The 27,924-nt window shown below is 39.9% G+C and overlaps 1 protein-coding gene and 1 long non-coding RNA gene across 2 annotated transcripts in view; one reads left to right on the top strand and one right to left on the bottom strand.

Moving 5' to 3' along the window:
- Positions 1-27,924, top strand: part of LOC137058344 (uncharacterized) — a 159,069-nt gene that overhangs the window by 104,592 nt on the left and 26,553 nt on the right. The gene's annotated exons all lie outside the window — the stretch shown is intronic.
- The window catches only part of gli2b (GLI family zinc finger 2b), a 115,576-nt gene that overhangs the window by 41,760 nt on the left and 45,892 nt on the right, over positions 1-27,924 (bottom strand). Inside the window, exon 3 of the mRNA XM_067431586.1 lies at positions 9,574-9,679. Within this exon, the coding sequence (XP_067287687.1) occupies positions 9,574-9,679 (106 nt within the window). The remainder of the gene's footprint in view (positions 1-9,573; positions 9,680-27,924) is intronic.

The raw sequence follows: 27,924 nt of genomic DNA on the forward strand, positions 1-27,924 counted from the left end.
AGCCATAGAGCGCACGCACACACACTACTGTAGTAAACACACACACACACACACGGACAGTCCCCAAACTCTTACAGAACAAACAATACTTTCATACTTCCTCACACACACACACACACAAGCAGAGGACAGCGACCTACATACTGACGCTGCTCGATATGAGTGATGTTTGGGTGAAAGCGCCTGGTTTCACTCTCAATAGTTTGGCTGGTCAGCTTCACTCGGACCGTCTGACTGACCTCTAAACAGACGTCCAGAGACGGGACGATCTGAACTCAGAGTGTACAGTACAGTCAGGTGTGCTCAAGGATATCTGCTACTGTCTGAATCTCTTTTAAAGCTTCAGTAACACTAACATTACCAGAGCCAGCAACCATTCGTTCCTCAGAAGCGCTCTTCGTACCGGTCTGTGAACTTGTAAACAACTTTAGTTCTTGGCGGCTGACTCCGTACAGTCTGACTTCATGTCTACAGTCCTTCAGTTTGTATAAAAGGGGAGTATAAAGTTAGAAATGTCAGAGTTTAAACAGCATTTAAAACTATTTTTGTAGTGCTTATGGCACTATGATCCAGTTTATTTTTCCATATTAAATTATTTATTAATTAAATTGTAATAATCAAAAAAGAGCGTCTAATCAATTGAATTCATGAAACATTAATAATTGAATAACTTTTTAACAATAATAGTGCCTTTTACATCTGGTAACATCTTTTAGGCTGTCATGACCCTGAAAAAATTGTCATAATAAACTGTATTATTATTATTATTAATACTAAATAAACAAAATAATAATAGAACAATAATTTTGATGTACATTACAACTGTTAAATTACAGTACACATTATTATGAATAGTATTATTATTAAATAAAAATATAAAATTACTAAATGAAAACAAAATAAGTAATATTTCACTGTAATATAAAATGTAAAAATTACATTACAACTGTAAAATTACACTACTAATATTTATATTGTTATTATCATTACTAAATAAACATAAAAAATACTAAAAACTAAATAAGAAATATAACTAGAGTATTTAAGAAAAATTTAATAAACTAAAATAAATAATAATAAAAATAATAAAAAATAATAAAATAAACTAAAATGTAAAATAAAATTTTTACACATTACCACATCAGGGTTCCTACAGATTTCTTCGAGTTAAATTCAAGTCTTTTTAAGACCTTTTTTGGACCATTTATATAAAAAATTAATACCTATTTCACGTCCCTACCATCAAAGAAAAACAAAAATTTTCGCACTTCTCCTTTGCTTGTTGCTCGAGGTCTGTTGTGTGTTGTTGTGTATTGTGTTGTGTTGCTGTAGCGCGTGATCTTTACTGAAGGCATCTCGTGTTTGCAGTATCTGAATATGACCCGGGTCTGCGTTGCTTTCTCAATTATTGGTTCCGCCACTAATATTTATCACACATATTTATACTATACCAAATTAATAAATTCAATGCTTTTAAGGCTTTTTAAGACCCCGCGGGAACCCAGTACATTCTACTGAACAATAGTAATATATTCCTGTCATGATTTCTTAATTAAAGTATTTATTTAATCTTTTATTTTGGCGGGTTATCGTGAACACCTTTCTGAGTGTAAATGCCGACGGTTTTTCTGAAGTGAACTTCAAGTGACTCTGGAGGTGAAGTTCATGAGCGTGCTTGAGTTTGTGTAGTAGAGCAAACTGATTTAAACTGAAGTCTTTTTGCGCTCTAATCAATTGATCAACTTTAATTATATCGCGCTTTTACAATGACGATTGTATCAAACAGCTTCATAGTGTTAAAGGTCCCATGGCATGACATTTTTATTTTATGAGGTTTTTCAACATTAATATGAGTTCCCCTAGCCTGAATGTTGTCCCCAAGTCACTAGAAATGTTCTCCGTTTCTTTCTCTCTGTGTCTCTCGCTCGACTGGCAGCGCTGTAGCTGCTCCAGCTAAACCACGCCCCCATCCGCACGTTCTAATCTAATTTTAAATGCAAAGATGTCAGCCAATCACAGCAGTGGGTGTTTTTACTGAAGTCTCACAGCAGACACGCCTCTAGAAACAGAGCATTCTAAACAGAGGGCTAATATCAGTATATAAAAAATGCCTTTTATTTCTAAATTATGACATTTTTTAATGTAAAAACCATAATCAATATAAGTACACCCCAGGAAAAATTATAAAACAATAAAACAACTCATGCCATGGGACCTTTAAACAGCACAATACTGCAACAAAATTAGATTTGGCTGTATAGTTGTTCTGGAGAAAACAGTGATGTTATCAGCTTATTTTAATTTATCATATAGCAACAATTAAGGCTGAGCAATATATAGAAATTATTGAAATATCGCAAATGTACATATCGCAATATGCATATCGCAACAGCAGGCAATATCTGAATGATATTAATAGACTACTAACATTGTGAAATGTGTACATTTTAGGTTGATGCATATAGCTGAGAATAGACTGGGCTCCCGACTGTTGCTTATGTAACTTACTTGATGTGAAAAAGTTATTAAATGCAATAACTTGTGAAACAACTCCTTACAATTACGCGCTGTCTGACACACACAGCGCACACAGAAAAATTTATGTTCAAATTATATTATCAGATTTGTGACAAATGTTTGCTAAACCACTGCTGGTCACTTTCAGAAGTTGTAGCAATGCTTTCTTTTCCCAGAAAAAATGTGAAACACATAAATGGTGTCATTCTCAATTTTTAAGTAATTTAAAAATATTTTACACACTAATAGAAATATCGTATCGCATATCGAATATCGCATTATTTAACAAGGTATTGCATATCGCATTTTTCTTCAATATCGCACAGCCCTAGTGACAATGTGGGCAGATCAGTATTATAGTTTATAGAATTAAATAAGACCTAACTAATTATTTTTTATTTGTATATTCAGTTGAATAACTTGGATCATAAATTTACTGTCAACCAACTGAGCAAGCCAAGCCAAAGGCGACAGGTGTAATATTCACATTCATCAGTCCATGATGCGATCTGATTAAAGGCCCTTTCACACTGGACGCGATTATGACGTGCGATTAATTCAATAAATCAGCTGTTTGTGTAATGAGCGCTTCCACACCAAACGCGCAGGTGCGGCGAAAAAACGACACATTTTTTTCATTTCCGATGTCGATTTTTTTTTTTTTACTCTAGCGGCGACAAAAATGGCTTCAACCAATCACACGCAAGGAAACAAAGGTGACGAAATGTCCAGTTGATGTCACGAGCTATTCACTCAACATTAGCCTTTGCCAGGTGTGGCGTATCTCATGAGATTACAGCTGTAGGTCTAGTTAAAGCTGAACAGCTGCAGCTGTGTTTGCCCACTGTACGCTGCAGACAGCAATAACTTAACCTTTTATAAATTATCGACGTGTTCCCATCAGTACGTCTGTGGCACTGAAATGTTCACATTTGTGACTGGACTGGAAACATCGTCTCCGGATCGATTGGTTCCTGAAGTGTGTGTTTGTCTCGTCAGATGCGCTGCTTCTGTCTCGGGATGAGATCCTCAAATTGTCCCACAGACTTTAGAAAGTAAGTGCAGAACCAGTCATGATAAAGTTTTAGATCCTGTCCAAGATAAGCATCCTCCCCTTCAGACTCTGTTCTTTTAGGACTAGTTGCACCCAAAACCTTCTTCTCGGTCCTTTAAATAAAATGAAAAGCTCGTCTTCACTGAATGATGAAGTGTTCGTGTTTTCTCAGCTGTCGCTGCGAATGTTTTTGAATGTTGGAGCTCTGAAACGTTGCAAATTCGTGTTGCGGCTAACTTGATTGGTTTTGACGCGAAATATTAGCATGTGAAATATTCGCTTATTCGTTTCGCTTTTTCGTTACGTGTCCGGTGTGAAAGGGCCTTAAGTGTGCAGCTCTACTCTTGATTTGTTCATCCAAAATTCAGTAAATTTCATATTTATGACTGGATTCTGCATCAAAACTTTGTAAGTGCATTACTGCAAACAGGTTTCCTGATCGTTTTTCTACTAAGTAGACATTATTCCCTGCAGCATCGGAACAGCGGAAGTGTCTTTCTCCAGGCTTGTCGTCTCGCTGGAAGCTTTCTGACACTCGGCTTGTCGGGATGCGACGCTGACAAGTGGGAGGTTCGCTCAGCGCTCTCTTCCCTCCGCCTGGGAGAATTCCCACGGCGCTCCTGTCCGCTACGCAGATGAATCGCACCGTCCGTTGTCATTTCAGCCAGCTCCGGAAAAAAAGCCAGCTTTTCTCCCCCTCGCTTTGTCAAACAGAGGGAAAAAAATGAAGAACGAAAGCAAGATATCCATAGGGGAAGCTTCCTACGGCCGCTCCGCTGACAGCTCTGACAAAATAACCAGCACCCTCATTATTTTATATGCAAACAATGATAAAACGAACTGTATGGAGATGTCATGTTAGACAATCAGCTCGGAGACCCTTGACATGCCGCCCGGCGACTGTAACAAAGTGTCCCGGCTTGCCACGGGCGACACCGCGCTTAATTTGCTGCACAATGTCCCTGTAATTAGATGAATTTGGCTCAGGCAGAGGAAAAGACAGCCAGATCAAGGTCTTGATGAATTAGGGGTCCACTGTCAAGATCAAATCACATTAATCAAGGCGAGCGAGTGTTGAGACAGCTAGTCTCCCCCCAACGCTGCTCTATGTGTGATGAATAGGCTAGCTGCTAGCGGGCCGGCCGAATGTATCACCATCAAAATCTGTGAATTTAAATGTAACCGCGCTACTTCGAGAATTCTATCGATTTATTCTGCTCTTTTAAGATAAACCTTCCTCCGAGCCTACAGACCCCGTTTCAAAAAAGACGAGGAGGGGTAAAAAAAAAACTCCAAGGTGTTGTATTTAAGGAAAAACAACAAAGTGTAACTTCAAAAACTAGCGCAGCCCACTTTATGTTCCGTTTCTACAATAACGCCACCGCCGATCCGCTGGTAAATTCATGTGGGACGCATGAAGCTCTGAAGGTCTAGGGGTTAACCTACATTACTGCAGCGGCTCGACACACCTGAACCGGGGCATGCTGGGAAAAACAAGACCTCTGGGCTTTGACGGCTGTGGAACCAAATGAAGATCTCTGTTTGGGGAGCCTAAACTCAACGCTTTCTCCTAGACAGCAAAGAGACCAAAGTCTCTTGATTTCTTTCAGAAGACATCTCAACAATGTGCTCAGCTTTTTCAAGACACCAAAGTCAGAGATCTCAGTATAAATTCTCATAAAATTCTCCCAAGATTGATAGGTTTGTTATTTGAGAAGGACTTTGAGACATATCCGAGACGAAAACCCAATGAAGCGTCCTGATTTTCACGTCTCTCTCACAATCTCAAATGCACCACTTCTAGAGTTTCAGCAAAGACCTAGATAAATATGCTACTTAAAGTCTGTTTAAATCTCAATATGAGCTCAAACATTTCTCATCACATTCTTCCAAGAAACAAAACTGAAAACTTCTCAAGTGAGACTTCTCATCGGTCTCCTCTTGAGTTTCTCAACAATGTGCTCAAAGACTGCAATCAAAAGTCTTCATATGAACTCAATTTCTAATCAAATGCTCCCCAAGATCAAATGATCTGAGGTGAAAAAAAGGATGCCTAAAACAAAGAGCACTATTTTAACAAACTGAGTGCATGGTGCAGATTCTTTTACGGCACGTCCGAATCCACTTTCGCTATTTCAACAACGGAAAAAACAGTTGGCACACCAGGCGCATGGTCCAAAAGGGTCGTTCCTCGCCTCTAAATGAGTCATGGGTGTGTTTTGGGCATAAACCAATCAGAATCTCATCTCCCTTTCCCTTTAAAAGCCAGTTGTGCTTGCACCATGAGCGGATTCACTATTGACATGAGAAGAGACTGAACGCTTCTCCAGACAGGAATCCTTTTATTTTTAATATGCGTGTGTGTGTGCTGCTGTGTGTCCCTGTGTGTGTAATAAGCAGTGTTCGCGCTGTGCACCGCCTATAGGCTCATATCACTAACACACTCTTTAAATAACACAGAAACACTGCACTATTGACTTTAGAGCAGGTGTGTGTTGGTCAATGGTCAGTTAATTTCAGTTCCTCAAAACAGCAACGCACCAACAATGCTCCTGAACACACCTGGTTTTTAGACCAGACGCCCATGGAGGAACAGATAAGGGATGGCGAAAACTAAACATTTTCTTGACCGACCACCGAGCCTCATTAGCCGGTTGAAACCGGTTAACCGGTTAGTTTAAAATATGCTGCGCTATTTGAAATAACAGCTGCGAGCCGCGCCTGCAATTTCGCAACTCTGTCGCATCTCTCTGCCGCTCTGCCTCCCGCACACACACACACACACACACACACATAGTCCCGGCGAAACATGAGTCCCGCAAACGCGGCGCCGAGGAGCTTGTTTGTAATCGACAAACAAATGGCTCCTTAGTTTCGAAATGGTTTGAGTACAAGGTGATCGCGTTGAAAATAAAGGCATTTGTCTAGCGTTAGAAGCTCATTTGAAACTTTGCCGCGGCTCATTTAAGCAAATGACAGCTCGTGTTTTCAGGTGATAGCCTACATCGTAGATGATGTGCTACTACTGTATTTAAGCACTGTATCACACAAGTTGCAACTTACATCTGTGTCGTTCTTTTTGGTGAAATGGTCCCACACACTATTTTTCTTTGTGCGCTTCATACTGTCATCGGCCTGCCCTGGCTCTAACCTCGAGTGTTTTAGCCTGTTTACTTTTTGCAAACCTTGTGAGCGCGCAAACCCAAACGCTGTGACCTCGCGCCAAATGTTTTTATTGGTTTATGAAGTACAAACAGGCGAGTTATGAAAAATTTAGTGTGAGGGATTTGTTCACTTCACACAAAAAGATTTTGGAATGAGATGCTAACTGTAGTAGCGTTTAGTCCACTGTCTATAATTCGCCTTATTCACCTGGCGGCCATTTTGAAAACTCTAACGCCGTTGAGGGGTACACAAACCCGGAAGTTGGACTCCGATACAGTACTAATCATTAGCAGCATTCTGTGTCACTCACTTTCTGCCTGCTGCGTGTAACAAAATCATGTAATGCATCACTGATAATATGTTTATGTATATAGTTTTCATTTGTTAATGTTTTTTAATTTTCCTCCTAATGTAATTTCTAATGTTCTGCCCTTTTCTGGTACGTTTTTCCATACTTACAATATACAAGCAGGCCATTTGTATTCCTCCATACCAATAAATGTACATAGTTACCTTTACAAACCTAGACCAGTGTGCCTATCAATGTTTCTGAATGACTTATTTCTTTCTGATGTTCTGACCAGTTGTCAAGTTATGAAAGACATCATCCATGTGTAATAAAATTGTACTTTATTCTTTAGATAAATGGACATTTTATTTTACATATATGAAGATCCAGTAGCTTATACATACACATATCTCCCACATGTAAATTAACTGAATCAACTGTAATACTGATCTGCCCACGTTGACACTATATGATAGATTAAAATAAGCTGATAACATCACCGTTTTCTCCAGAATGACTGCAGCCGAATCAAATTTTGTTGCAATATTGTCCTGTTTACACCGTGAAGCTGCTTTGGAACAATCGGTATTGTAAAAGCGCTAAATAAAGCTGACTTGACATGTCCCAGTCTTGCTATTGCTTGAGTCTTTCGAACTTCGTCTGTAGTAAAATGCAGAAATTACGACCAGGATCCCTTCTGATATTTTTTTAATCCACTCTCCATGTAATCCCTTATCCTCCGGAAAACGGTGAAAGGTTTGTCCTCTGTAGGATTTTTTCCTGAGTGACGAAGTGCAGTGAAACAGAATGCTGCTGCTGATTAGTACTGTATCGGAGTCCAGCTTCCGGGTTTGTGTACCCCACAACGGCGTTGGAGTTTTTAAAATGGCCGCCAGGTGAATAAGGCGAATAGCCTAATTTAGAGATCACTTTTTTTTTAACCGACCACTTTGATCGGTTAGTGTTGATACGGTCAACCATCGGTCAAACAGTCATCGGTTAACATCCCTAGAACAGCTGCGCCAATGCGTTTGGGAGCTGGACATGAAAATGGTAACTGCGTCGGGCTGAAACTAGGAAAAAACACCTGCGTCGTGCCTGGTGTCGCATTGCGCCTGGTGTAAGGTAGGGCCTAATGAAATGATGTTGCATACGCCATATTGCGACAGGAAGCTCACACTCATGAACATTTGCAGAGGCTGTGGATTGTAGGTAATGTTGTAAATAATATTAGTTTTTTTGCACAGACCGATCGTTTCGTTTCATAAGACCTCAATGTATTGTCAGGAGCCACAGGTATTCATTTTGTTTTGCCTGTGTAACCGGTCTGTGTATCCATATAAAACTGTCATTTACAGACAGAGCATTATGAAATCATTAACTGATAATCTGCTTTAAAGTTTCTTTACAAGATCTCATTAAACCGTGCCTCATTTACAAAATAAAGTGCTCCGAACAAACATATGACGTGATCCGGGACGCCATCAAAATAAACTATCCACTTGTTAGGAGGGCTTATAATGTGATGTTGTAGAACTATTGGTCAATATCTTGCTCTGGAGGCGGGCATATGCAAATGCGTATGTCTGCGTGAGGTCACATTATCCAAACAAGCTGTTTTTGAAGCTTGATTAAATAGATGCTTATAATGAGGAGGATGTTTTAAGCTATGAAACTTACAGGATGTTTTAGGGTACAAAAACCTCTTACATGGCAAAAGATCAAGGCTAATTTTATTTTTCATGTCATGACAATTGATACTAAAAGCTGTCACTTCTTACATGCAATCTTAGATGTGTCTACAGTTTTAGCAAAGACCTCAACAATGTGCTCAGCTTTTAAGACACCAAAGTCATCTCAGATATGAGCTCCACCATTTCTCATCGCATTCTCCCAAGATCTAATTTTATAGGTTTATACACTTAATTAATTGCATGGTTGAAAAATCTTAGACAAAACTGACACTTAAAGCTGAAATCATTTGTGTCCTGAGATATGAAAGAGCAAATGGATATCCTACACGGCAAAATATGACATTACAGTCAAACAAAAAAAGTATGTTGCTCTGGAAAATGCATCCGCTCAAGTCTTAAAGATAAAATGTTAAATGAAAGAAATAAACGATGAGAGTTGTAAAACTTATATTCTCCTTTCCAGATGTTTGATCCCATGAACTGCACTAATAGGTTTGCTGGATTTGAGATTTTGGGATTTTTGTTTGGCAAGGAATACAATGGGAGGGTTTAAGTGTTTTCTAAACGGCTAAATCAAGAACTGAATGACGTAGCCCAGTTTTTGCGTCTTCATAATGTCCATTTCAGTCATAAACACACATGCTTTTTATGAATTTTCCAGCATCAAACACATGGCGCCAGTTGGTTTGGGATCACCTGTGTCTGTGATTACACCGCATTTGAATGTTGCATGTCTGCATGCACTCTGACCGCAGGGATAAACAAAGCAGATGCTTTATTTGCGAGCGCAGAGGTTATTTATATTCACAAACACTGAGAACCAGAGCCAGAAACGGACAGGGCTGCAGGCTTACCCATGCAACGCGTGGAGCGCATGGGGTTCGTAGTGGTATCTCCCCTCATGGTGACGTACGTCGATGGGGATCGGAGAATGGAAAGTTGGGAAGATGTGATGAGGGCCTGGAAAAGAGAAAGAGAGAGAGAGAGTTGAGAAAAAGCCAGACTTTCAAAAAAGAAATTTCAAAGGCACCAGCGCTACAATAAAGTAACATGAATTTCAGAGCGCGCTGAGCAGTTTCGTGTAAAATATTGGCACTATCACACAAGAGTGGAGGAATAAATAAATAATCAAAGTATCCTAAGAAATCCTACATCCCCAACATAAAAGATATCCAACTGGGCTTTTGACAAAGACCTGCAGCTAGACGCTCTTTGAACTCGCACAGATGATGGACGTTATGAAGGAAAAACCCATCCGGGACGCAAACTGGGGCTGACAGCGCAGGGAGAACATTCCTCGGCCTCTGCATCGCTGCCTCATGCCAACCGGAGCATCTCCCTTCTGAGCCGACCCCGAGTCCACCGCGTCCCCTGCGCTTTACCGGCCCCGAAACCAGCTCAGGAGCCGGGGTGATGTGAAATCAGAGGAGGTTAGGCCTTTGAAATCAAACACACTAACTAATGAGAGACTAAAAGCTGTTGCTTATTGCCTCTGCGTTTTACAGTCTGCCGTTTCTTTTCATCATAACTCCAGTGGCTGGATCGTTTTATTTGAGCCCAAAGAGAATCAGAATCAGCACTTTCCTTTAATAAAGCCTCCGCTGGCTCGGGACGTCCCGTTAAAGGTCAACAGGGCTTCATTAGCAGTTATGATAACGGGAAACCACAGCTGAACTTTATAGTGCCAAATGCGAAGAGCTGTTTGCGATGGTAAAGTCTTAACTGGCGTTTCTTTCTAATTAGTCTCTTTACTGAGCTCATTGTTTCTGCCTAAATTAATACATGATGTTAGCCAATCTTAGTACAGCCAAACTGTACATTTCGGATTACTCTAAATTGTAACGTAGAAGCATTCATTTTCTGTAAAGCTGCTCTGAAACAATATGTATTGTGAGCGCGCTATATATAAATAAATGTGAATGCATGAATGCAAAATCACTCCACTGCAAAAAAATACTTAGTATTTTTGTCTTGTTTCTAGTCCAAACATCTAGAAATTCTTAAAACAAGAAGTATTTACTAGACAAGAAAAAGTATTTGTCATGTTTGGGGGGAAAAATAACTCAAAATTAAGAGAGTTTTTGCTTAAAATAAGCTAAATAACCTGCCAATGGGGTAGGCAAAAATCTTGTTTTCAATTTAAATTAAGATTACTTTTCTCACCCCATTGGCAGATAATTTTGCTTATTTTAAGCAAAAACTCTCTTAATTTTGAGTTATTTTTCCCAAAAACAAGACAATAATTTACTTGTCTAGTAAATATTTCTCAATGTAAGAATTTTTAGATATTTTGACTAGAAACAAGACAAAAATACTTCGTAAGTAAACCATTTTTTGGCAGATCCTTCAATATTTTCATGTCCTGTGAAAAAACTGACAGCACAAGGTGTTTCTATGTGCACATCATTAACAGTTTGAGCACTGGTACTAGTAATGCTTGACTTGGCAAGAACGAGAGGAGGGTCAGTGAATCAGCTGATCTCTGGACTGTATTAACATTCTTTAGGGCGGCAGCAGTGGGAGGGTGAGGGGTGACCCGTGGAGGTCAGGGGTCACGGGTCATTATCTACACCTGGGATTCTCAGCAGCCACTCCGGAGGATTCATACACTCAATAGAACCAGTGTGAGTCAGCAATCTCTCTCTCTCTCTCTCTCTCTCTGCTTCTTTGTCACTTTGTTCCCCTTCAGAATGGCAGACAAGACCGTCCCAAGGGACAGGAAATGACCCGCTGCTTTTCCTGTCTCTCTCTTTCTCAAATCGTATTTACATAATGTAAAACTTAAAGGGGTGATGAATTGAGAAATCAACTTTCCCTTGAGCTTTTGATATATAAAAGGTCATCGTAATACAAGATTATCCTGTAAGTTTTAGAGCTGAAAACTTCCTTGTTAGTCAAATAAAAGCTTTTATAGACACCAGGCCCAGAAAACGATCGTGTTCGCATCGACTGACGAAACACGCCTCTAAAGAATAATAAGCACATCTAATTCAGTAGCCCCGCCCACCGACTCATCTAATTCTGTAGCCCCGCCCACCAACTCATCTAATTCTGTAGCCACGCCCACCGACTCGTCTAATTCAGTAACCCCGCCCACCGACTCATCTAATTCTGTAGCCACACCCACTGACTTGTCTAATTCAGTAACCCCGCCCACCGACTCGTCTAATTCAGTAACCCCGCCCACCGACTCGTCTAATTCAGTAACCCCGCCCACCGACTCATCTAATTCAATAACCCCCGCCCACCGACTCGTCTAATTCAGTAACCACACCCACCGACTCATCTAATTATGTAGCCCCGCCCACCAACTAGTCTAATTCAGTAGCCCCACCCACCGACTCATGGAATAGAATATGCAAATCTTATCCAATCCTAGCCGTGGGCATTTACTTCCAAGTCTCCAGTGACACGCCCATCAGAACCCAGCGTTCAGGAGAGAGCCTCAAAACCAGTGTAGAAAACAGCCTATTACTTATTAGTTATGATGTTTTTGAATGTAAAAACCACACAAACGTCATTAGTTCACCTAAAAAAAATTTAAAAGCCAGTTCATGACACCTTTAAAGGAATAGTGTGCCTAAAAACATGTGTTCACCTTTGTGTTCTCCGTGAAACATAAAAGGAGACATTTATCAGAATAGTGGTGGAACATTTTTGGTCAAAATTTCTTCACAGGGCTCGACATGAACTTTTTTGCTCATTAGCCACTGTGGCTAGTGGTTTTCCAAAGTAAACGCCGGGCGACGTCTGTGGAAATACCGTGTCAGGCAGTCTACACAAATATTGATCTTCACCTCTCGTCTGTTTTATACGTCTTACTCTGCATTTAACTTAAAATATTTTATTTTGTACAATGAAACACAATAGGCTTCAAAATAAACAATGTTGAGGAAATATTGTAAAGTGGTCATATGAAGTAGGCTACACGAAAGACCGTTTAAAAAACAATATGCAAAATCAAAATGTGATATCTCTGGGAAAAAATGCGTGCAACCTGTTGGAAGCGCGCATGAGTAAATAGCTGGGTCAGAAAAATAATAAAATTATAGTTTTTAAGTATAAAAAAAAATGATGTAAAGAGACAGGCTATTAAAATAAAAAGTGCTTAAGTGCTCAACTCTTCTTAATTGGAAGTAAACTTTTTCCCCGCACTTGTAACCAATAGCCTATAGAAAGCTCTGAGTCGGGATAGTAGGCTAAAATAACCTCACGTGCAACCTATATAAAAATTAAGCACAGAATAAACATTTTACATTTTCTCTCGATGGTGGATACCGATTAGGTGACAGTAATTCTGACCGAAATTGCTTTGTCGCCTTTCTGGCTGTTGTTGTAAATTGGCAATATTTTTGCATGTTTCTTAAAAAAATCAATGAGCCAAAAAGCTGTCGCTTTTATTTGCTATTAATTTAAAACGGTTTATTTAAAGGTGCACTATGGAGCTTTCCGTCCACTAGAGGGCGCCTATTCAAAACAAATCGTAGTTAATGACGCAAAGTGTGAGCGCAGCATCTTGGGAGATGTGGTCTTCTCATCACAGCCGGTGGAAAATAGGACTCGGGCAGAAATCACGTTCATGCGTGCGGTTATTAAAGTTACTGTAGTGTAAAGCAGAGCAGGAGCGAGTGTTCTGGACCTGAGCACAGCGGCTGGAGCGATTGGTTATTAACGTTACTGTAGTGAGGCAGAGCAGGACCGAGTGTTGAGGAGCTGAGCACGGCTGCTGGAGCGATTGGTTATTAACGTTACTGTAGTGAAGCAGAGCAGGACCGAGTGTTGAGGAGCTGAGCACGGCTGCTGGAGCGATTGGTTATTAACGTTACTGTAGTGAAGCAGAGCAGGACCGAGTGTTGAGGAGCTGAGCACGGCTGCTGGAGCGATTGGTTATTAACGTTACTGTAGTGAAGCAGAGCAGGACCGAGTGTTGAGGAGCTGAGCACGGCTGCTGGAGCGATTGGTTATTAACGTTACTGTAGTGAGGCAGAGCAGGACCGAGTGTTGAGGAGCTGAGCACGGCTGCTGGAGCGATTGGTTATTAACGTTACTGTAGTGAGGCAGAGCAGGACCGAGTGTTGAGGAGCTGAGCACGGCCGCTGGAGCGATTGATTATTAACGTTACTGTAGTGAAGCAGAGCAGGACCGAGTGTTGAGGAGCTGAGCACGGCTGCTGGAGCGATTGGTTATTAACGTTACTGTAGTAAAGCAGAGCAGGACCGAGTGTTGAGGAGCTGAGCACGGCTGCTGGAGCGATTGGTTATTAACGTTACTGTAGTGAGGCAGAGCAGGACCGAGTGTTGAGGAGCTGAGCACGGCTGCTGGAGCGATTGGTTATTAACGTTACTGTAGTGAAGCAGAGCAGGACCGAGTGTTGAGGAGCTGAGCACGGCCGCTGGAGCGATTGGTTATTAACGTTACTGTAGTGTAAAGCAGAGCAGGACCGAGTGTTGAGGAGCTGAGCACGGCCGCTGGAGCGATTGGTTATTAACGTTACTGTAGTGAAGCAGAGCAGGACCGAGTGTTGAGGAGCTGAGCACAGCTGCTGGAGCGATTGGTTATTAACGTTACTGTAGTGAAGCAGAGCAGGAGCGAGTGTTGAGGAGCTGAGCACGGCCGCTGGAGCGATTGGTTATTAACGTTACTGTAGTGAAGCAGAGCAGGACCGAGTGTTGAGGAGCTGAGCACAGCTGCTGAGCGATTGGTTATTAACGTTACTGTAGTGAAGCAGAGCAGGACCGAGTGTTGAGGAGCTGAGCACGGCCGCTGGAGCGATTGGTTATTAACGTTACTGTAGTGTAAAGCAGAGCAGGACCGAGTGTTGAGGAGCTGAGCACGACCGCTGGAGCGATTGGTTATTAACGTTACTGTAGTGTAAAGCAGAGCAGGACCGAGTGTTGAGGAGCTGAGCACGGCCGCTGGAGCGATTGGTTATTAACGTTACTGTAGTGAAGCAGAGCAGGACCGAGTGTTGAGGAGCTGAGCACGGCTGCTGGAGCGATTGGTTATTAACGTTACTGTAGTGAAGCAGAGCAGGACCGAGTGTTGAGGAGCTGAGCACGGCTGCTGGAGCGATTGGTTATTAACGTTACTGTAGTGAAGCAGAGCAGGAGCGAGTGTTGAGGAGCTAAGCACGGCCGCTGGAGCGATTGGTTATTAACGTTACTGTAGAGTAAAGCAGAGCAGGACTGAGTGTTGAGGAGCTGTTTTATGTCTTTATTTAATTAACAGAAAATGCACAACACAGAATTTGTGGGAAATCTTTCATAGAAATTGATTTAAAACAAAAAAATTATAATATGGTTGTTTTTATGAATTCAGTTAAGTAAGAAGCTAGTAGCTTACTATGTTCTGGTAAATATTACAGTAAACAAACATTGCAGACAACCAAGGCAGCTCTGGCATAATGTCAATAATGACTTAATGACAAAAATGACTTTCTTTACAGTTATTGATATATCCCTAAAGTACTGAAAAAAGGTACCATTGGGTACCGGTAAAAATATGAACTATATCCAACCCTAGTGTGAGCATAAAATCTGTGGGAGTAAAATTATGTGCAATACATGCAATCCCACAGCGAAATTCAAGCCCTGTAACAGCAACAATATTTATCTGGAGCAAATGAAACGAGTGAGTGAGGTTCAGATATTTCATTATCGATATAGAAAAATCTGTATTTTTGACAACAATACATTGCACTTGGTTTATTATTGCAGATGCCTCTTAAAAGAGTACAGTTGAAAAATGCATATATTATATATAAAATTTAACCCACCAAAGAGACAAGTAGGAGTGACTGCGTTACACACCACTGCAGAAATACACACACATTTGGCGGGTGTTAATGTCAAGCCCTGCACACAACTATCACACAACATTAGAAAGCTCCTTTCAAGGTGTTTTTTGGTCCTTTTTAAGGGCTTAACAGCCCCTGCTTTTGTTTTAGGAAAATAGAAGTGTGACATTCTGCTAAACATCTCCTTTTGTGTTAAACAGGAGAACGAACAAAGAAAGAGGTACAACATGAAAGTGAACATTTTTCATTTTTAGGTGATCTACCCCTTTAACTCGCCTCCAAGATTAGGTGAACTCAGCCTGTTTTTCTCTGTTGATCTTAAAGTGTGTCTGCAGAGTCACAAATTCACCACAGGAGACACTGAAACATCCAAGTGACGTGACTATAAGCGATCTCTACAGTATTTGGCCTGTTTTCTTTAAAATAATTTAGCACAATCAAAGCAGTAATGCGTGACTAGCTGAAGTCATGTGCACTCTTTATAGTAGCTATTTGTCATGGAAAATGCCTCAGGTTGCCTTTAATTGATGAAAAACACCATAAAAACACACCTGACATGTGCAACCGTAATGCCACACAGCTGTTGAAGAAACAACAGAGCTCTGGAGCATCCAAACATGGGGTTCGACATGCAGCGCGCCTCCGTTCTGACCTTTAACTAGCAGAAAGGGAAACTGGACTTGAGGAGAAGGCCTGTAAACAGTGTAATTGTGCCGGGTGTGAGAAGCACGCTAGCACCCGCATTCATCGCCCGGCCGCAGTTAATGCCCCATTACTAATGCAGCGGGTGAATTATTGGAAGGGAAGAGAGGTCGAGGACAAAGAGAAAGAGTGAAGTGGGTCAGCAGAACATGACGGAGCCGCTGCTGGAATGCTCACGGACCACCGCATGAATCCTAATCACGCGGGTCCGGTCAAGGCGACTTTAATCACGATGCAAAAATAAAAACAGGGGAAAGACACAAACTAGGGTAATTGGAAGCATGAAAAATACACAACTTAAACCCAAACACTGCAGAACGTTTGCATTGGCGTAAACACTCCTGACCGAAATAAGACGGCAGGGAACGCGAACCCGCTCCGGTCCCTGTCATTAAACCGACACGTTACCCCGCAGCCTCATTCATCTGTGCCCGCCCTCAATTATCCACATTACCACTGTTATTTCCAGCCGTCGCATTTTTCATGTCAGCACAAACACCCACCCCGTTTGTGACCCGCTCTCCCCCCTCCGGAGAGGCTCGTCCAGGCCCCCGTCACCGGAGGAGCGGGCAGGATTATTCGATCATGCCGACAGCTCCATTGTTCCTCCGCAACGGGAAGAACAAAAGAGGATCGCTCTGGAGAGTTCAAGAGGCACGTTTACCAGCTTCACTGAGCTCTATCCCCCAGGGCTGTGGCGCGGCTCTGGAGTTTCCGCGAAGCCCCTCGCATCTATTAGTCTTTAGGTGATAACATTTGTTTTCACATCTGGGGGAACGGCGCAGCGGGGTGCCGCACTTTTTCAGTGTCGACTTTCTCATGCACTTCTTCACCTGGCCGCTTGCTTGCTTGGATCGCACGGAGCATTTCTATACTCTTAAAGGGTTAGTTCACCCAAAAATGAAAATTCTGCCAACTCACCCTCATGTCGTTGGACACTCGTCAGACCTCCGTTCAGATATTTCATTGACACCAATGTCATTTCCTCTCTCAAGACCCATAAAGGCACGATAGACGTCGTTACAAAGCCCATCTCACTACAGCGGCTCTACAATCATTTATGAAGACACGAGAATTAGTTTTTGTGCGCAAAAAACCCTAAATAACGACTTATATAGTGATGGGCTGATTTCAAAACAAAGATTCGAACGGTTATGAATCAGTGAATCGATTCATGATTCGGATCACGTGTCAAACTGCTGAAATCGTGACTTGGTGATCTGAATCCTGAATCGATTCACTGATTCATAACCGTTCGAAGCTTTGTTTTAAAATCGTCCCATCACTATATAAGTCATTATTTCTGTTTTTTTGCGCACAAAAACTATTCTAGTGTCTTCATCAATGATTGTAGAGCCGCTGTAGTGAGATGGGCTTTGTAACGACGTCTTTAGTGCCTTTATGGGTCTTGAGAGAGGAAATGACATTGGTGTCGATGAAGGCCTTTCTGAGCCATCGGATTTCAACACTAATATCTTCATCTGTGTCTGAAGATGAGCGGAGGTCTGACGGGTGTCCAACCACAGGAGGAATTAATGACAGAATTTACATTTTTGGGGGAACTAACCCTTTAAACATAAAGCAGAACCCGTTTTGGCTTCTAAAGTCTCTTTTCCCACTATCTGTGCAATGGAAAGGTTCTGTAGATGTTAAAGACTCTTTATGAAACTTCTTTACGGTCTTGATCAGATAAACACTTCTCCCTCTTAACTCTAAACGCCTTTTTCTGATGTCATTCATCTTTGAATATTTGGGCCAGACAAACGCAACCCCTCTCGTCTTTGTTGTACCCTAATCCCAGGATCTAAAAAGGGTAAATGGTTTCGTTTTACAGGAAGTACTCAGCAACAATAATGGCCCTTTGAGTGGCCGGGGTCTTAGCAGCGCAATTAAAAAGCTTTGGGCATTACTCACAGAATCAGGAGGGGAAATTAGACAGGAAATTCCTGTAGAATAAGCTGGCCTCAGGCCTAACCAAACATCGCCATGCCATCCACTACACTCATATGCAGACCCGTGTTGCAGTGCATTCTGGGATTTGACCTGCTAACACTTGAAGATTTTTTTAAGAATAAGGTCCTGTTTAACTCATGAGTGTGAGTTTGAATATATTAGCAAAAAAAAACAGGAAGCGCAATCTATCTATATATCTAGCCATTCATCCATTTATATATCCATCCATCCATCCACCCACTCATCCATTCATATATCCATCCATCCACCCACCCACCCACTCATTCATCCATCTATTTACCCATCCATCTATTCATCCACCCATCCATCCATTCCTCTCTAAACATCCACTCGAGTATCCATCCATCCATTCACCCAACCACCCACCCATTCATCCATCCAACCACCCACCGACCCATTCATCTATCCAGCCATCCATCCGACCCATTCATCCATCCACCCAACAACCACCCATCCATCCAACCACCCACCGACCCATTCATCCATCCACTCAACCAACCACCCACCCATTCATCCATCCACCCAACAACCACCCACCCATTCATCCATCCAACCATCCACCGACCCATTCATCCATCCAACCATCCACCGACCCATTCATCCATCCACCCAACAACCACCCATCCATCCAACCATCCACCGACCTATCCATCTATCCATCCAGCCATCCATCCGACCACCCACTGACCCATCCATCCATCCACCCACTCACCCACCCATCCATCCAAACACCCACCCACCCACCCATCCATCCGACCACCCATCCATCCACCCAACCACCTACCCATCCATCCATCCACCCACTGACCCATCCATCCATCCAGCCATCCAGCCATCCATCCATCCATCCATCAGGCCTTTAAACCTTCAAAGTTCTAGACTTGTTTTTTCTTCTTCTTTAAATTTTCAAACATTGCTTTGTCAAAAGCCTAATCTTGACAAACTTCACTTGTCTAGTTAAAAAAATTAATTAATATTCAATTTTAATTCTACTTCCTACATGTATCCCATTTGTTACCTCCACTCTAATGAACTGGAGTATAACAAGCATTCTTAATTCAGTTCTAAACGGTGCACAACCCTGACGTCTTACAGTTAAAGGAGCATTAGATTGTGAACGATTAGTTATTTTTGAAAATGAAATAAGCAGAGTTAACCCTTCTGAAAAAAAAAAACTAAAAAAGATCCTAAGATGGTTTGATCATCTTAGTGGATCACCAAGTTGGTCTCAACTGGTCAAGCTGGTCTGTTATAATGGTTTCAACAGGCAGAGGAAATGCAACACTTCCAAATCTTGGTTACCTAAGTTTCTAGTAAGCCCAGTGTGCTGGAGGTAAAACAGAAGGACAAACAGAGAGTGAGACGTGTGTTGTTAGCATGCTGTTTGTGTAATCTAGGTACTTAAGACCGCAAGAGTCTCTAAGACTGATTACTGCGTGTCGTGATCGGCCCGCCACCTCAAGCCCCTGATTTATCACCTCTGCTCGTAATAGTGCTGCTTAACACACAGGTTTGTCCAGATTAAGTAATTACCTTAAAGCTGAAGTTTATTATCTTTAAGACTAGTGCTATGATAAAAAGAGCCCTGTCGGAGAGACAGAGAGAGCAGAGGCGCTGATGGCGAATGAATAAGGGCGATAATTAAAATGCGATGCATTAAAGTGGCGTTTCTGCGGGCGCCATCAGCGTTCGCGGTTTCTTACATTCATATTAGCCCTGCAGAACCCCTCCAAGGGGGCGACGCGGATAACAGCTGGCCCAGAGCCGCAGCTGAAGGCACAAATTACTCCTAGAGCGCATCTGTAAATTAAACAAAGACGCGCCTCATTTAGAAAAAGAGCACCTGAATCCATCCATTGTATTTTGCGGGGTCACGGGTAACTAGACTCTCGCTAGACTCTCTAGTGCGCGATTTAAGCTGCTGTACTTCACCGAAAGTCAACATAAACTGGTATTTGAAACACCTTTTACGCACATAATTAGTGGTTGACTGATACAGTCAAGGCTGATATTTGTCATTTTTTCATTATTGCATTGGCCGATGATTGTATCTGTTAAGTCGTAAAGGTTCAGACTTTTATTTTGACAGCACCAGGACTTTTATTTTGAAAAGGCTGATAAGGCAGGTGCACAGGAGCTCCATAGTCTAGTGTTTTTGTTTAACAATTTTGTTTAAAATAATAGGCAAATTTAGATAAAACTCTCAAAGAAAGCAAACAGTATACGAAAAAAGTATTATCGCGTTTGACTTTCTATTATTAGTAAATACTTTCTATATTAGTATATAAAACATTCTCATATACCGTCGCCATTCAGCAAATACGCATCTATAATAATAATAATAATAATAGATTTTATTTATAACGAACTTTTCATTCCGAATCTCAAAGTGCTAATTATTTGTATATATTTAATAAACATTTAATTCTACGAACCTTGCAAACATTTTCGGTTTTCAGACTTTTATTTTGACAGCGTTGAGATGGCAGATGCACAGGAGCTTTCATTCTCGGTTTTCATTAGTTTACTGTCGTGGTTTAACAGTTTTGTCAAAAAATAGACAAAATTAGATGAATCTTTTAGAAATTTATTTTATAGTTATTATAGTTTTATAGTCATTATAGTTTTTTATTATTAGTCAGTACTTTATTATTCTCATATCATCATTCAGCAAATATGCAACTATATTTTTTGTATATCTAATAAACATGTAATTTCATGAACCTTGCAACCGTTGGTGTATGTGTATATATATATATATCTCAAGCAGTTTCTGTCTAAAGTATACATTTACAGATTTATGTATCAAGTTCAAAACATTTTTTTTTTGCATTATTTCTATGTAAAACATATATACATTGCAGCAATTGTTACACATGTGTATCTTTAAATTACAAAATGTGATATGACATAGACCGGCTTTATATCAGCCACCTTCCTCTCTAAGATATTAGCATCACCCATCAAAAATCCCTTTCGGTCGATCGCTATCTGTAATATAGTAAAAGTTTTACTTCCTGTTGATGTAAGGCAGGATGTTTGGTGTCATAGACAGCGAGAGGTCAAGACAAGCATCCTTGCGTCTCTGATGGATGGCTTTACAAGCACAAAATAGCTCCGGTCACGTCCTGCTTCACGCTCTCTGCCGCTCGTCTCTGGCTCTTGAGGATCACTGCGAGAAGAACTAAAATAGAGCATCTGGACGATCAGCACTCAGAAGCGCCGGAGCGGACAGGACGGGTCAGGACGTTGGCCAGACACGGGCCGGTTATCTGCTATCACTGGACACTCTGTTAAAGGGTTAGTTCACCCAAAAAATTATATTCTGTCTTTATTTCCTCCTGTGGTTGGACACCCGTCAGACCTCCGCTCATCTTCACACACAGATGAAGATATTAGTGTTGAAATCCGATGGCTCAGAAAGGCCTTCATTGACACCAATGTCATTTCCTCTCTCAAGACCCATAAAGGCACTAAAGACGTCGTTACAAAGCCCATCTCACTACAGCGGCTCTACAATCATTTATGAAGAGGCCAGCATAGTTTTTGTGAGCACAAAACAAAATAAAATAACGACTTATAGAGTGATGGGCGATTTCAAATCAAAGCTTCGAACCGTTATGAATCAGTGAATCAATTCATGATCCGAATCATGAATCGATTAACTGATTCATAACGGTTCGAAGCTTTGATTTGAAATCGACAGAACTGTGTGGCTGGCGGCTGCTGCTCGGTTAGGCCTGTTGGAAAATCCATCCTAAGATCCTAGTTGTGTTTTGGAGCATGTTAACATGTCATTAGTCGACTGTCCAACTTGAACGGGTTTGAGTAGCTTGAAACTGGTTTGTTTCTGGTCTTATGATCAGCTAGCATGTTCCAAAACAGTTTATTAATTATTTGTAGTTACACTCCAAAAAAATGCTGGGTTGTTTCATCCCATGTTTGGTCAAAACCAACAGTTGAGATCGTCCATATCTGACCCAAACATGGGATGAAACAACCCAGCGTTTTTTTTAGAGTATATTGATTATTCATTTATATGGCTAAAAATAGTCAAATAAATAAATAAATAAATTTGTACCGATAATTTTCTGATAAAAATTAGGACTATGATAAAAAAAAAAAATGTAAATAATAATAATTATCAAAGTCAGATGGATGGATGGATGGATGGATGGATGGATGGATGGATGGATGGATGGATGGATGGATGGATGGATGGATGGATGGATGGATAGATAGATAGATAGAACGATAGATAGATAGAACGATAGAACGATAGATAGATAGAACGATAGATAGATAGATAGATAGATAGATAGATAGATAGATAGATAGATAGATAGATAGATAGATAGATAGATAGATAGATAGATAGATAGATAATTATATATCAATATGACTTTTAAAGTAATAATAATAATATTTAAAATATTTTAGTAATAATTATTATTAATAAAATATTACTATTTTAAATAAATAATGACATTATATAAAAATAAATAAAATATATTATAAATATAATTAAATATTAATAAAAATGACAAATTTACTATTGTAATATTTCACTGTAAAATAAATCATGTGCATTTGAAAAATATAATAATAAAAATATACATTTTATTTTACATAACTTTAAAATTATAATAATTTCTAATATTTATTCTAATATTTTTACCTGTCTCTGAAACATGCAGCGCATATATTTATCTAATTAAATCATAGCCATATCACAGTTTCGAATGTATTTTGATTAATTATGCAGCCCTGATATGCTTCATGTCAAGCATGATCCGAATAAACACACTTGTATTTGGCTAATTGCCATTTTCTCTCATAAAACACTATAAATATATGAGAGAGCCTAATTTCTGGATTACAGTGTCCCAACAATAATATTTCTCTGCACGCTAAAAGTGAAAATGGTGCACGAAACAATCGTGCATGTGGCATTGACGAGCAGGATTTTTGACCAATGAGAGCTCGCTGTGGGCGGAGCTACCGAATACAAGGAATTATGATTATACAAAGCGCCCAAACAAACTAAGCGAGATGCAAATATCCCAGGGAAGACTCTCCTCAATCCGAGTGCGACTCCTTTAACGGCTGGAAGAAAAGCACTTTTTCTACAGGATGAAACTGGAATGTGCGGACAAATCTGATTCCCTTTCAGACCTGAACGGACTCTCAGTGCATCTTCTCCATCCGCTCCCATGATCGCCCAGCAGAAGGTTTCCTCCGGCATGTGACGAGCCGAATGAGAAACATCTGTCGGTGCAGTCATCGCATGGCTCGTAGCAGGGGATCGTGGGTAATCAGCACACTTTACAGGAGGGCCTCACGTTTACTGTGTGTTCGGTCTTCAGAAAGAGACTCTCCTGTCCCTCGGAAAGTCACATGTCCTTTCTTTCTTTCTTTCTTTCTTTCTTTTTATCGGTTTATTACCGTGTTTGCAAACAGAAGCCAAAGGTTCAATCCTTCATTTAAGTCGTTCTGCTCATGAACACATCTCAAACATCTACTAACGCGTTTTAGACACGCTCTACTAAACGGCCTTTGACCTTCATGACTTTCTGCTCATATTCAACGTCTCTGAGCCGTTCTTCACGAATTCATGAATTGAGCACACGTGAACGCCGTAAAACAGTGGGAAAAGCCCAAAACGCGTGTAAAAGTATAAATAATTGAGTATTCTCGTATTGATAAAATGCACAAATAAAATTCCCAGAATGTGCTTTCTGATAAACTTACTTTGCTTTTAATAGTGCTATATGAATAACAACTAGAAATTATTTTCTCTTATTTGTGTTAGACTAAAATCAATTAAATGCACATTGAATATGATGATAATAATACGTCATGTTGATATATAATCACATTTTATATATACATATATTTTTAGATATATTTTTAAATGTGATTATATCAATATGACTTAAAATAATAATAATACAAATAATAACATTAATATTTATAAAATGTATTATTATTATTTAAAATATTTTATTAATTATTATTATTATTATTAAAATATTGCTATTATAAATAAATAATTATACTATATATATATAATTAATTATATTATATTAAATATTAAACAACATTTATTGTAATATTTCAATAGAACATGAGTTATTTTTCTCTATGAAAAAGAAATCAAGAAAAATCTAACTAAAATCAATTAAATGCACACTGAATATGATAAATAACAGCAATAATAATAATTAGTGCATATATTTGTATATATGTTTTTAAATGTGATTATATATCAATGATTTTTAAAATAATAATAAAATAATCAAATGTATAATATGAATTCTTATTATTTTAAACATTTTAGCAATTAATAAAATATTACTATTATAAATAAATGAAATTATAATATATATCAATAAAATATTAAACAACAACTATTGTAATATTTCAAAAGGAAAAAAGTGAAAAGCGCCAGACTAAAATCAATTAAAGGCACACTAAACTCCACCTCTGGTTTGATCTTCAGGTGTGCGGATCAATTTGTTTTTAGATAATTCGATTAACATTCCTCCCCAGAGGAGCAGAAACAGAGAAATAAAAGATCTGCTGTCTGTCTGGAGCATCGTGAGCTGTTAATTGAAGCTGTTTAATTGAGTAATTAACTCCAGCGCTGACGGTTAGCATTGCTTAAGGCAGAACGAGTCGATTAATGAGAGACGAGCCTGTTGACCCTGTTTCGTCGTGGCCTGGTTTGGGACACACTGTAATTAGCTTTAACACTCTGAGACGAAGCGTGCAGCCGCTGTAATAAACCTCAGAGTGTGTTCAAACTACACTAACTAACCTTTAGCTGCGTTCACACTGGCTTTATTGAGCTATTTTAAAGCTGATGTGTTGGTGTAACCAGGTACAAGATCAGCAAAGGATGACCAATGTTTAAAATTACAATACTTTTTGACTGTGTGAAAACACAGAGCATAAAAAATAAATAATAATAATATATTTTATATATATATATATATATATATATATATATATATATATATATATATATATATATATATATATATATATATATATATATATATATATATTGCAACTCGAAAAAAGTGAATTAAACGTGCAGCAAGAGTAACAAAAAAACAATGGCAATCTGCGAATGAATAAATAAAAAATAAACAAACTAGTCTTTAGCAGGGTGCCTATTGGCTTTACGGCACTATTTAAAAGCTAATAATGGTTGGACTTTTTGTTTGAGTGACCTGGTCATACACGGCAAAAATGCATTTCTTACGTAGTACTTTTGTCTTGTGTCTAAATATCTAAAAATTCTCACATTAAGAAACATTTACTAGACAAGTAAAAAATATTGTCTTGTTTTGGGGAAAAAATAACAAAAAATTAAGAGAGTTTTTGCTTAAAATAAGATAAATAATCTACCAATGGGGTGAGTAAAATAATGTTGTTTTAAGATTATTTTTCTTACTCTATTGACAGATCATTTAGCTTATTTTAAGCAGAAAACTCGAATTTTGAGTTATTTTTTCCCCAAAACAAGACAATTACTTTTGCTTGTCTAGTAAATACTTCTTGTTTTAAGAATTTTAGATGTTTGGACTGGAAACAAGTAGGGGTGACCCCGAATAGTTGAAGATTCGATGCATCGATATGCGGAGCCTGATTCGACCACCGATCTCACGGTCGAATCTTCGCGGGTGTTATGAAATGAGGATCATACCATTTTGACAATATGGGGGTGCTCAATATTTTAAAGACGTGTCGCGGCGCTGAGTTGAGCTGAGCATCGGTGTGCGACCCCTTTAAGCGCGCTGAGCTTCGCACCGCGCCTTTAAAATTAGAACATGTTCAATGAGTGTGTGTACACACACCGGCGGCAGCATTCAGCGCCTGTCCGCGGCCACTCGGGAAGTTGTTTAAAATCCTGCTGCACCACGAGCGCTTTCGTGCAGCTCATCTGTCAGTCAATTTAAAATTGAGCTCGCGTGTATATAATGTGCGCGTCAGGTGGCGGTGTGAGATCCTGAGGTGTGGGGCTGAGCTTCGCGTCCTTCACCCGCTTTAGGCACAATCGGCTTCAGAACGTGCATGTAAACACACTCAAAGTGTTATTTTCTTCTCTAGGCAGGTATTTTTTTTTAGGTTTATTTATCAAAATGTTCTTTTATATATTTGTGTGATGTTCTGTATTTCGATCGCGGCTTTAACATGTTATGAGAAAACGGTTTATGAATGTGTATCCACTATTAAACCTAAATAAGAAAGCCACTGTCAGTTCGTCTGTCAGTTGGCAGGCAGTTTTGGTCGCTTTATTAAAAGTTGTTGCTGTGTGCAGTGTGTAAAGGAAAATAAAAATAGTTTTACCCTTCTGCTGACTAGTGTCGTGCCCTTCCCAACCCATTCACACACACATTCGACTATCGGTCGACCATAGAGAGATTCGACAATTCTGATTCGAATGTCTAAATCCTTAGTCGAGGACAGCCCTAAAAACAAGACAAAAATACTAAGTAGGAAAAGCATTTTTTGCAGTGTAGACCAGGTCACTCCAACAAAAAGATGGAGCAAAAAAACAACATTAAATAAATCTCCACTGCATATATCATGCATTGCAACTCAACTCACATGTGCAATCTGTGAGTGGCTTTAATGTGAAATAACTGTGCTTTATAAAACCATCAAATGAGAAATAATCAAAGAGAAAAGTGTGTTTCCTTCTTGGGTTCCTGTAATTCGAGCCGCTCTCTGGGACCGCTCTGATGAAGGGCCCCGTGTGCTCGCAGGGCTTTGGGGGCGTTACGAGGGTCTGATTATGAAACGAGAGGATCCATGAGGTGACCCCCCACATCTCATCCCGTCAGGAGCGGCTCGGGACGGGACGGCATATGGCGCGAGTGGGGCCTCATCGGATTGTCCTATGGTTTCCCTCCATGCCGGGCGGAGGGGTTGTAATGGATCCACACTAATAACAGAGCTAGTGACGGGGCCGCGCTCATTACAAACACTATAATTACATTCACTAAGATGGAGGATCTCATTTCTTACAACTGAGACTACAAATGCGTGGAACATTTCAAGGAGATCGTTTGCTTGTGTATACAACGCACAAATGAAAACCTGGCCTAGGCATTACTGATTGAAGAATCACATGTCCTCTCTGTACAGAGCGATATGATGACAGGACTTACTACAACGAAAAGGATAGACAGAACAGAGAGAAGGATAGAGAGACAAAATGGATAGATAGACAGAAAGCTAAAACCAAAGACAGAATACCAGGGTGGATAGATAGACAGAATGACAAAATGGATATATAGGCTGAACACTAGAATGGATAGACAGAATGATGGAGAGAATAACAGAATGATAGAAAGAACGACAGAATGATGGAGAGAACGACAGAATTGATATATAGAAAGAATGATAGAGAAAACAACATAATGAATGGATGGAGATAATGATAGAGAGAATGACAGAATGGATAGACAGAATGATAGAGAGAATGACAGAATGGATAGACAGCATGATAGAGAGAACGACAGAATGGAAGGACAGAATGATAGACAGAATTATAGAGAAAACGACAATAGATAGACAGAATGATAGAGAGAATGACAGAATGGATAGACAGAAAATGATAGCTAGAACAACAGAATGGATAGACAGAATGATAGAGAGAATGACAGAATGGATAGACAGCATGATAGAGAGAAAGACAGAATGATAGACAGAATTATAG

The sequence above is a fragment of the Pseudorasbora parva genome, chromosome 22 (genome assembly GCF_024679245.1).
Source record: "Pseudorasbora parva isolate DD20220531a chromosome 22, ASM2467924v1, whole genome shotgun sequence".
In the NCBI taxonomy this organism is placed as follows: domain Eukaryota; kingdom Metazoa; phylum Chordata; class Actinopteri; order Cypriniformes; family Gobionidae; genus Pseudorasbora; species Pseudorasbora parva.